The following is a 12,577-nucleotide window of genomic DNA, read 5'->3' as shown; positions in this document are numbered from 1 at the left end:
TCACGCAAGTGGCCCTAAAATAGGCTTAATTTATTCATGCAAAATATTATTTCTTATTTATTTATGCTAAAAAATGTTCTCGACAGATTCATAATGTTTTAATTATAATTTTTTATAATTACAGATAAAATGAAATGCTTATAATCAAAATAATGTGATCATGAACCTTAAATATGCTTAATTTTCGATTTGATTTTGATGTGAAATATGACAGATTTTTATTTTATTTACAAATATCATATTTATGAACGGTTTGCTGTTTTATTTCGTGAGATTCAGGCGTTTAGCTGAGTGTTCAGAGTGAGAGTGTGTGTTTCCTCAGGCTGAGGACGAGTGTGTGATGAGCGTGGAAGAGATCGAAGGAGCGGCGCAGGTCTGGGCTGAAGGACTCACAGCTCGCTCTGCCGCCATCGAGAGGAAACACCCGATGTACGATTATAATCAATGCACATACACACACACATCAGTCAGGCCTCCGTCTTACGGTGTGTGTTCCTCAGTCTCCCTCAGGAAGGAAAGAGAAACGTGCTGCTCACGAGCGCTCTGCCCTACGTCAACAACGTGCCTCACCTGGGGAACATCATCGGGTGTGTGCTCAGCGCCGACGTGTTCGCCAGGTAACAGATTCTTAATGTTGTTTCAGGCTCTACTAGAACAGGTTTTCCTGCTTGAATGTTGATTATTCTCCTCATATTCTCCATTGTTGCGGCTCCTCTCCTCCCAGTCTGTCAGTAACGCTCTGTTTACTTCCTGTCTCTGTGAAGCCCCTCCTTCTGAAAAGCACACTGTGCTCTGATTGCTCGGCTGGAGCAGCGTGTTGTGATTGGTCATGCGCTTCGGGCGTGTGGGAAAGTCCCGCCTCTTACCATAACCGCCAGTTTCAACCATAGACTGAAAAAGTATGGACTTAGTGTGTGACTGATGTTTCTAAAGAGCATTTTTGAAGCCCAAAGTGGGCGGAGCCGGAATCGCCATCTTGGCCGCGCGTCACTCCCTGATAAACGAAAATGTGCAGCGAGGCGGATTAGCTGAGGTGACGTAATGCTAGCAGACAAACGGCTAGTAGTGACAGCAGCGGCAATCCACCTGTCACTCAAGTGGCCACGCCCTTAATTATGCAGAACTTTTAGGCTTAAAGGGATAGTTCACCTAAAAATGAAAATTAGCCCATGATTTACTCACCCTCAAGCCATCCATCATAGAAGTGCATCTATGCATCATAAAAGTGCATCTATGCATCATAAAAGTGCATCTATGCATCATAAAAGTGCATCTATGCATCATAAAAGTGCATCTATGCATCATAAAAGTGCATCTATCCATCATAAAAGTGCATCTATGCATCATAAAGGTGAATCTATGCATCATAAAAGTGCATCTGTCCATCATAAAAGTGCATCTATGCATCATAAAAGTGCATCTATCCATCATAAAAGTGCATCTATGCATCATAAAAGTGCATCTATGCATCATAAAAGTGCATCTATGCATCATAAAAGTGCATCTATGCATCATAAAAGTGCATCTATGCATCATAAAGGTGAATCTATGCATCATAAAAGTGCATCTGTCCATCATAAAAGTGCATCTATCCATCATAAAAGTGCATCTATGCATCATAAAGGTGAATCTATGCATCATAAAAGTGCATCTATGCATCATCATAAAAGTGCATCTATGCATCATAAAAGTGCATCTATGCATCATAAAGGTGAATCTATGCATCATAAAAGTGCTTCTATGCATCATAAAAGTGCATCTATGCATCATAAAGGTGAATCTATGCATCATAAAAGTGCATCTATGCATCATAAAAGTGCATCTATGCATCATAAAGGTGAATCTATCCATCATAAAAGTGCATCTATGCATCATAAAAGTGCATCTATGCATCATAAAGGTGAATCTATGCATCATAAAAGTGCATCTATCCATCATAAAAGTGCATCTATGCATCATAAAAGTGAATCTATGCATCATAAAAGTGCATCTATGCATCATAAAAGTGAATCTATGCATCATAAAAGTGCATCTATCCATCATAAAAGTGCGTCTATCCATCATAAAAGTGCGTCTATGCATCATAAAAGTGCATCTATGCATCATAAAAGTGCATCTATGCATCATAAAAGTGCATCTATCCATCATAAAAGTGCATCTGTCCATCATAAAAGTGCATCTATCCATCATAAAAGTGCATCTATCCATCATAAAAGTGCATCTGTCCATCATAAAAGTGCATCTATTCATCATAAAAGTGCATCTATCCATCATAATAGTGCATCTATGCATCATAAAAGTGTTCCACAGAGTGGTTAATAAAGGCCTTCTAAAGCAAAACCATGCGTTTGTGTCAGAAAAATATGAATATTTAAAACTTAGTAAAATAACTAGCTTCCGGCTGTAAACATGTTTTTTTCTGCTGTAAAGTTGGGCATTTTAACATGCGGGTCTATGGGACTGAGTCTCTTCTGCAGCCGGCCTCTAGTGGCCAGTGGAGGAACTGCAGTTTAACTCACTTCAGTGTTTGAATCGAGAGAGAAACGGGAACGTTGCCGATTGGTTGCCCCGCCCCTTTCTCCCGCGTATGATATGATGCTGTGTTCCTGCAGATATGGGCGTCTGCGCGGCTGGAATCTCCTGTTCGTCTGCGGTACGGACGAGTACGGGACGGCCACGGAGAACAAGGCTCGCGAGGAGGGACTGACGCCGCAGGAGATCTGCGACAAATACCACACCATCCATGCCTCCATCTACCAGTGGTTCCAGATCGACTTCGACTTCTTCGGCCGCACCACCACTGAGCGCCAGACTGAGTGAGAACGCTAGCTTAGCGAAGCCTTCCGCGACCGTTAGTTTAAACGGATGAGTTTTTACTGTTTATTTATGGTTACGTTCAGTTTATTATGTGTGTGTATATTTATATTTTTTTATTATTTTATTTTTATTTATTTTTTTATATTATTATTATTTTTAATAGTTTGTTTAATTTTATTTTTGATCAATTTTACATAATAAATCTATATTTTTATACATTTTGAAGAAAATTGACAATGTCAATATCATTGACATCAGTCATCAGTTTTAAATTAAAGAATCTAGAATTTGAATACATAATAATTCTATATTTTTATAGATTTTGAAGAAAATTGACAATGTCAATATCATTGTCATCAGTTTTAAATTAAAAAATCTAGAATTTAAAATGTTTATAAATTTAGAATTTATTAGAATATGTCAATATATTTATATAATAGTTCTATATTTTTATAAATTCTTGAAATGAATTGATAATGTTAATATCATCACAGCAGAAACATTTTATTTTATTTACAAATGTCATATGCAAGAATTAATTGTTGTTAACTTGTGATATCCATAAAACATTTGATTAAAATACTTTTATTTATTTTATGTTTATTTCTTTATAAGTGTTTTTAACATTTGTTTATACATTTTAAACTTTTACTTAAAACATTTATTTTATTTTAAATGTTTAGAAATTTAGAATTTATTCTAATTGGCAATAATGTCAATATAATCACTGCATAAATATTTAATTTTTTTAAAATATTTTTTATTTAATTTTATTTACTAATATCATAAGCATGCATTGATTACTTTTGTTCTTATTTTGTTAAAAATATAAAATTATTTAGTCAAAGTATTTGATACCATTAAACAAATTACTTTAGATCTTAAAATACATTTTCTTTCTTTCATGTTATTATCATCTTTATTTTATCAATTTAAAAGAAAATAAATATCATTTTGAATGTTTATCAATTTTGAATTCATTTAAACTGCAGAAACGTTGTTCTTTTACCTAATTTAATTTAATTTAATTTACAAATATCATAAGCATTGATTTATTTTGTTTATTTTATAAAATGATCGTATTTGATACCATAAAACACTGGATTAAATTACTTTGGATCTTAAAATATATTTTCTTTTTATACATGTTAATTTAATATCTTTTTTTAATCAAGTTTAAATAAAAAAATATATAATTTTAAATGTTTAAAAATAAGCATGCATTGATTGATTTTGTTTTTATTTTGTTCATATTACAAAAGGATTCAGTCAAAAAGTATTTGATACCATATAAAACACTGGATTTATTTAATTTGATTATTTAATTTTAATTTTATTTTATCGTATGCATGAACTTGTTATGCCGTAAAACACACCATGGATTAAATTACTCTGGATCTTACATTATATTTTCTTTTTATATATGTTAATTCATTATCTTTTAAGTTTAAATTAAAAAAATATTCTCATTTTAAATGTTTATAAATGTTTTATTTATTTGAATGAGCAATATCTCAATATCACCACTGCAGAAACTTTTTATTTTATTAGTTTTTTTATATTTTATTTTATTTACAAATATCATAAGCATGCATTGATTGATTTTGTTTTTTATTTTGTTCACATTACAAAAGGATTCAGTCAAAAAGTATTTGATACCATATAAAACAGTGGATTTATTTAATTTTATTATTTAATGTTAATTACATTTTATCGTATGCATGAACTTGTTATGCCGTAAAACACGCCATGGATAAAATTACTTTGGATCTTACATTATATTTTCAAAATACTTTAACACTCGAATACGAAGGCTGTGACGACACAGAGTCGAGTGTGAGTGTGAGTGTTTATTTGCTGGCCGGTTATGTAGTTTGTTACGCCGGTTCTCTATTTTTTCTCTCTGTGACGTTGAATGTTTATTCTATTTTACCTGTAAATCTCTTGTCTTTCCCCAGAATCGCTCAGGATATTTTCTGGCGTCTCCATGAGAGGGGTTTCCTGCTGGAGGACACGGTCGAGCAGCTTCGCTGTGAAAGCTGTCAGCGATTCCTGGCCGATCGCTTCGTGGAGGGCGTGTGTCCTCACTGCCATTACCCAGAAGCCCGCGGGGACCAGTGTGACAAATGTGGCCGTCTCATCAACGCTGTGGAGCTCAGGGTACGGTTCGAGATCACGCGTTCCTGAACCTCACTTCCAAATACATATTTTTATATATAACCTCCTACTATATCTGACAAAAGTCTCTTCTGCTCACCAAGGCTGCATTTATTTGATCAAAAATACAGTAAAAATTGTGAAATATTATTAGAATTTAAAATAACTGTTTTCTATGTGAATATATAGTAAAGTGTAATTTATTCCTGTGATCAAAACTGAATTTATTTCTTTTAAAATACAGTAAAAATCACAAAATATTATTAGACTTTAAAACAGTTGTTTTCTATGTGAATATATAGTAAAGTGTTGTTTTTGTCTTTGATCAAATCTGAATTCATTTCATTAAAAATACAGTAAAAATCACAAAATATTATTAGACTTTAAAACAGTTGTTTTCTATGTGAATATATAGTAAAGTGTTGTTTTTGTCTTTGATCAAATCTGAATTCATTTCATTAAAAATACAGTAAAAATCACAAAATATTATTAGACTTTAAATCCGCTGTTTTCTATGTGAATATATAGTAAAGTGTAATTTATTCCTGTGATCAAAGCTGAATTTTCAGCATCATTACTCCAGTCTTCAGTGTCACATGATCCTTCAGAAATCACTCTAATATGAGGATCTGATGTTTGAGAAACATTTATGATTATTATCAATGTTGAAAACCGTTCATAATAATTTGTGGAAACTGATGCATTTTATTTTCCAGGATTCTTTGATGAATAGAAATGTCAAAAGAACTGCATTTTTTTAAATAGAATCTTTTGTAAGATTATAAATGTATTTTCTGTTAGTTTTGATCAATTTAATGCGTCCTTGATGTATAGAGGGAATGCACTGACGTCACTTTCCCGCGGGAACACACTCCCTCATCCGCACTGAGTGGCAGAAGAGCTGATTTAATGGGGAAAACGCGAGTAAAACAAACGATTATCAGTTTAAACTAAAGCTTGGACTCGATATAGTGTTTCTTACAACTTACCGAAGATCCAGTGATCCGTGGATATTGACATGCGGACAGGAATCGTGTTTCCTGACATTTATATGTGCCTGATTTAATAAAATGCATAAAGGAAATTTGCCTGTGAACGGTTCATATAAATACAATATAGGTCTAAATACCATGTGATCACTTATATCAATAATATATATACAGTGAACAAAATTATAAACGCAACACTTTTTTTTTGCCCCCTTTTTCATGAGCTGAACTCAAAGATCTTAGTCTTTTTCTATATACACACAAAAGGCCTATTTCTCTCAAATATTGCACATTTTAGAGTGGCCTTTTATTGTGGGCAGCCCTAAGGCACACCTGTGCGATAATCCTGCTGTCTAATCAGCATCTTGATACGCCACACCTGTGAGGGGGATGGATTATCTCGTCACATATAACAGATTTGTGAACAATATTTGAGAGAAATAGGCCTTTTGTGTACATAGAAAAAGTCTTAGATCTTTGAGTTAAGCTCATGAAAAATGGGGGCAAAAGTGTATATTTGTTCAGTGTATATCAGCATATTGTCCAGCCCTAAAACTTGTATAGTGTTTGTCAGTGTTTATTTAAAACCATCCGGTTATGCAGAATATACAATGGTAAATATTTAATTGATGAGTTGTCAATGCAATATATAACAATACAATACTGCCACTCAGTGTGTGTTAGGGCGGTCACTTTACGTTTGAAAATCGATTGCACAATCGATTGGACCAACCAACACAAGTATCGAAAACGAAAATAGGGAATCGATTTAAACGGCCTGAGATCACTTCATCGAAGACAAGCACCAAAGAAAACCCTCTCATTATGAAGCCGGTGAAAGTGAGTGTAGAAATGTCCCAATCTTTGCATCACATCAAGCAACATCATCTTCCTCGACTGACCAATCAGAGCCACCGAAAGAATGCAGCCGGAATTCTATTGGTGGAATCAGACACTAGTAACAGATCAGGAGCAACACGGCAACAGGGCAAAAGTGGAGATCAATGCCACATCGACAACACACACACACACACACACACTCACTCTAACACACTCACACACACACACTCTCTCTCACTTACACAAACACTCACTCTAACACACACTCACTCTAACACACACTCACTCTAACACACACACAAACACACACCCTCACTCACACACACACACACACTCTCTCTCACATACACAAACACTCACTCTAACACACTCACATACTCACACACACTCACTCTAACACACATACTCACACACACACTCACTCTAACACACACACAAACACACACCCTCACTCACTCACACACACACACACTCACTCTAACACACACACACCCTCACACACACACTCACACACACACAAACACTCACTCTAACACACACACAAACACTCACTCTAACACACACTCACTCTAACACTCTTAACACACACACACACAAACACTCACTCTAACACACACACACACACTCACTCTAACACACACACACACACACTAGGGCTGTCAACTTTAGTCGTTTAGTCGACTAATCGGTCGATGCCGTCTTGGTCGACTGACATTCTTATTGGTCGACCAGTTGCATTTTTTTTTTTTTTTACCAATAGAAAGAAATTTTCCATGATTTACTCCTTGATAATTATTCCTTTATAAGCAGTTAAATATTACTGTATTCTAAATATAATTAGCCTATGGTTTATCCCCAACTTTAAATGCTTTAATTTAGGCTATTTTGTAACAGCGCCAGAGTTTAGCGCACACACACAGAACACTCGGTTCACACGCCTGGCTGCGCTGCTGCTTCGTGCTCAGTAAGGGATATAGGTAGTTCAGCTGTATTCATTCAGTTAGAACGCTACTTGTTTCGGTTTTTATGTTTTTATACACTATATGTTTTTATCTCGATGCGGCGTGGACGCACTTGGAAAAAAAGAGTGGGTCGCACCCATAGACTGTATAAAGGTCTCACCGCGACCGCGTTGCTTCCATCATGAGCGCGCACACCGCGCGCCTACATTTGAAATCGAACTTGAGCGCGCAAAAGACGTGAGCAGTCCCTTTAACGGCTTTATCATGCTGACTCAATAGATTGTGTTTTCTTGATATGTTTTTGTTTTTATTTGTACACTTGACGCATTTGAAAATAGCCTAAATAATGTAACAAAACGAAAATAAACCTATACAATACAACCTATTATTATTAGGATTGTTTTTTTGGCTCTTTGGGTTTTTGTGTGTGTTTGTTTTAAAACGCCTAGATCGGCTGGACAAAAGTTAACCCATAGCTTTGAAAGTAAAGAAGAACATACAGCCTGTATAAACGAGAGCTTTTGTTAGGATTTTTCATTGTGGCAGATAGCAGTTATATTTTTTATAGTAGCGTGTGGTGCAGGTGCGCGATTGTGACTGTTACTATAGACCTAGGACAGTGCTCCTCACTTTTTGCAGTTAAAAGCAGTTAATTTTCAAAGAATTGTATTATTATTATAGTTTTATGTATTTTGGATGTTTTTTCGTTGTTGTTTTATAAATGCTCTATGACAATTGTTAAAAAATGTTCAATCAAAACATCGCATAGCATCTTTTTTTTTCTTTTCTTTTTTTTTTAGTCGACTAATCGTTGTGCAGGACAAGACTTTGGTCGACTAAGGATTTCTTTGGTTGACTACAGCCCTAACACACACACACACTCACTCTAACACACACACCCTCACTCACACACACACACACACACACACACACACACACACACACAAACACTCACTCTAACACACACAAACACTCTCACACACACAAACACTCACTCTAACACACACACACACAAACACTCACTCTAACACACACACACACAAACACTCTCACACACACAAACACTCACTCTAACACACACACACACACACAAACACTCACTCTAACACACACACACACACACACACACACACACACACACACACACACACACACACACTCACTCTAACACACACACTCTCACACACACAAACACTCACTCTAACACACACACACACACATTGCTGACTTGTGCGTGTCTCAAGCGCCCTCTTTACGTTCGTCCTAATGCCTGATAGGTGTCTGTGGATTTGCCTGTATTTGGCATTGAAAATGGAAACGTCTTTAGACATGGAAAATCGATTTAATGAACACTAATGTCTCAAAAATCAGGAGATTTTCTCACAAAAGTGACAGCCCTAGTGTGTGTGACCACAGTCACTCCGGCCGACGGTGACGTCACGCGCATACGCTCTATAAAAGTGTTCATTTCTTAAAGAGTAGTGTATGTGGCAACACTTTACAATAAGGTTCATTAGTTAACATGAACTAAGAATGAACAATACTACAGGATTTATTCATCTTAGTTAATATTAACTTCAACACGTACTAATACATCATTAAAATCAAAGGTTGTATTTGCTAGCATTAGTTAATGCACCGTGAACTAACATGAACCCCTGGATTTTTATTAACTAAAAATTAATAAATACTGTAACAAATGTATTGCTCATTGTTAGTTCATGTAAGTTAATACATTTACTAATGGACCTTATAGTAAAGTGTTACCGTGTTTGTTTACCCTGTGCTGTTTCTCACTGTGTCCTGCAGAATCCGCAGTGTAAAGTGTGCAAGGAAACGCCGGTGATCCGCTCCTCTAAACACCTGTTCCTGGACCTGCCGAAGGTAAAGTAGATGTGAATGTGTTGTCGAACTCTTCATCCTCTCTAGTCTTGTCCACACTAATACGTGTTAGTTTGAAAACGCATCTTTTTCTCTCCATTTTGGCCTTTCGTCCACACTGAGATACGTTTCTATTAAAGAGATCATCGGATGCCCATTCTCCACAAGTTGGTATGATTAGTTAGCCTGGATGCGAGCCGAGCTTAGCCCCGCCCACAACATCTGAGGTCGGGAAGTTCGGTCTGGACTTGATCCGTTGTGAAGCAAGTATCCCCGAACCAAAGCTGTTCGGAACAATCGAATTGTCAGGGCGGGCTTTACACGATGATGTAGGGCCCTATAAAATCCGTTTTATTTTTTCCCAAATTCCGTTTTTTCCATTTTAATTATTGCAAATTGGTTTTTTTTCCCCATTTAAATTTTTGGGAATTCAGGTTTTTTTTACCCTTTACTGTTATTTTAGTTGTAAAAACTTTAATGTTAATGATTAAAATCTAAAATAAAATAGATTAAATTTATTGAGGTAACAGACATTTACTCTTACTTTTCAGCACAAATACTGCATGATGCAACATAACACTGCACTCTAAGTACTTCAAGTAACAACAAAATATGGTTATGAGCTTTAAACTGTCCAGTAAAATAAATTATATTAGTTTATATTAGTGCTGTCAAACGATTAAAATATTTAATCGTGATTAATCGCATTAATGCCATAGTTAACTAGCAATTAATCGCACATTTTTATCTATTCTAAATGTCTCTTGGTTTCTTTTTGTCCCATTATTTTTTCTTATTTTAATGCTCTTATCAACATGGAAAAGTGGATCGGCTTGCTTTGTGCAAATGTTTTTTATTGAAGACAACATTGGCATATACTGTGTTCAATTTCACACTAACATTCACACTTGGAGCAAATAATCTCTCACACAATATAACACTGTCCATCAATAAAAGGGTGAAAGAAATACTGACGAGGGGGCGGAGAATTCGCATCAGCTGTGTGTGTGTGTTTGTGTGTGTGTGTGTGTGTGTTTGTGTGTGTGTGTGTGTGTGTGTGTGTGTGATTGGCCATCATCAAGTGGTGTTTCAGACTGGACGTGCTGTGATGATGATAGCTCAGTTCACTACGACAAAACACACAGATCACTTTGGTCTCGTCAATGGAACCGTTTGGCAACTTTTTAAAAATAAACTTTCCATTCAGAATCTTATTGGCATCCATTTCGGCGTCTCGCGCTCGTCATCCACTCAAAACGTAACGTTAACTAACTATTTGGCCGGCTCGCAAGCCCAAACGAGTGTGTGCGGCGTGCCTGTTGTTTTGTTTCCGGTCTAGCTAGATCCGCTTGCGCTTTCAAAACGTCCTCGCGCGGCGCAAGCCATTGAAATGAATGGGTTTCATAGCGCAGCGCCGCGCATGCTCCTGTTGCAAAAGCACGTGAAAAAAAAACTACAAAGTTTGCTAGACCAAAAAGACCGTTAATCGCGCGATAAAAAAATTAACGCCGTTAAAATGGGTTTGCGTTAGCGCCGTTAAAAACGCGTTTAACTGACAGCCCTAGTTTATATAAGTTTAAATAAAAGTCACACTCGGTCTCTCTCTTGCGCACTGTCGAGCGCACTCTCGAACACACTCGGTCTCTCTCACGCAGTGTCACTTCGCTTTTGTCCAGTCCGGCACCTCATAGACAGACGTGTGTGAGTGAGAGAGAGAGAGAGAGAGAGAGACGCGTGAGTGACAGAGAGACGGAGGGAGAGCAGGGAAAGGAAATGCAACTGATGCGCTGCGTGTTTTAAATAGCGTAAAAAAAAGAATGAAACGCTATATGTGGCGGCCGGTGTTGATTCTGTGGCGCACCTCCACGAATTAGTCTGTGTGGGAAACACTTCATAAAAGTCACGTGCGAACTGCTCGGTACTGAGGGCGCTTGGCGTCGAGTTTCTTCACTTTTTCGCCGAGGAAAGCAGAGCCGTGGAGAGCCGCTTCGCCGTGCTTTCATTGTTTTGATGCCGTCATTGGAGCTGAAATGACGGGAGGGGTTGCGTCGCCCAGATTTGCTTCCCCCGGTCTGCATTTTCACCAGACATACGTTCCACACAAAAACAGAATTTCATTCCAAATATGTAAAATTCCGCGAAATTCCGCGTTAACACTAGATTCCGCGTTAATTGACCAATTTTGCCATTCCGTCTGCGATTCCGTGATTGCGGAAATTATAGGGCCCTATAGGCCGTGAGACAGAGGGTTGATTGGTACCATTTTGAGGGATTAAACCGCATGGTGATTTTTGTGTAGGTATTTGACCCTGTATTTGAAAAATGTGTGATAGCATTAGATTCAAGGTAGTTTTTGGTTAAAAACTACCTTGGAGGACGATTTTCAAACATATGTCAAGAAAAAGGATAAATGAATTTATCTTTAAATAAATTTTAAATTTTATAAAATGTTATAATAAAAAAAATTATAACATTTTTTTAAATAAATTTTTTAAATTATAAAAGGATACATTTTTCTCTCTTGTAGTCACTGAACACCTTACCTTGAGGTAGGATGATATAAGTGTTGATTTCTAATGAAAGCTACCATGGATCGGATGCTATCACACATTTTCCAACACTAGAGATGTGTACCTTCATGAAAATCAAAAAGAAATTGAATCCCTCAAAATGGTACCGGTAGCCCAAATTTGGGGTCCCGTCTCATGGCCTACTAATGATGGACAGATGATCAACCGTAACGTAATCATCCACGTCACTGAAGAGCGCTTGGGTTGAGTTCGTTTACAACAAAGATGGCCGCCGCTGGAGAACTGAGATGTGTAGATTCACACACTCACTCACTCACTCACTCACACACTCACACTCACTCTCACTCACACACTCTCTCTCACACACTCTCTCTCACACACTCACTCACTCACTCACTCA

General features: G+C 36.8%; 1 protein-coding gene across 1 annotated transcript in view; it reads left to right on the top strand.

Moving 5' to 3' along the window:
• Nucleotides 1-289: 289 nt before the first annotated feature.
• The window catches only part of LOC130079651 (methionine--tRNA ligase, cytoplasmic-like), a gene marked incomplete at its 3' end in the record, with an annotated part of 32,974 nt that continues 20,686 nt past the window's right edge, over nucleotides 290-12,577 (top strand). Inside the window, exons 1-5 of the mRNA XM_056244994.1 lie at nucleotides 290-429; nucleotides 501-617; nucleotides 2,613-2,816; nucleotides 4,776-4,977; nucleotides 9,575-9,649. Of these exons, the coding sequence (XP_056100969.1) occupies nucleotides 341-429; nucleotides 501-617; nucleotides 2,613-2,816; nucleotides 4,776-4,977; nucleotides 9,575-9,649 (687 nt within the window). The remainder of the gene's footprint in view (nucleotides 430-500; nucleotides 618-2,612; nucleotides 2,817-4,775; nucleotides 4,978-9,574; nucleotides 9,650-12,577) is intronic.

Source organism: Rhinichthys klamathensis, unplaced genomic scaffold (assembly GCF_029890125.1).
Source record: "Rhinichthys klamathensis goyatoka isolate OS25496 unplaced genomic scaffold, OSU_Roscu_1.1 h1tg001194l_1, whole genome shotgun sequence".
Taxonomy (NCBI): Eukaryota; Metazoa; Chordata; class Actinopteri; order Cypriniformes; family Leuciscidae; genus Rhinichthys; species Rhinichthys klamathensis.
The sequence above is the reverse complement of the archived record's forward strand: the minus strand, read 5'-3'. Positions and strand labels throughout refer to the sequence as shown.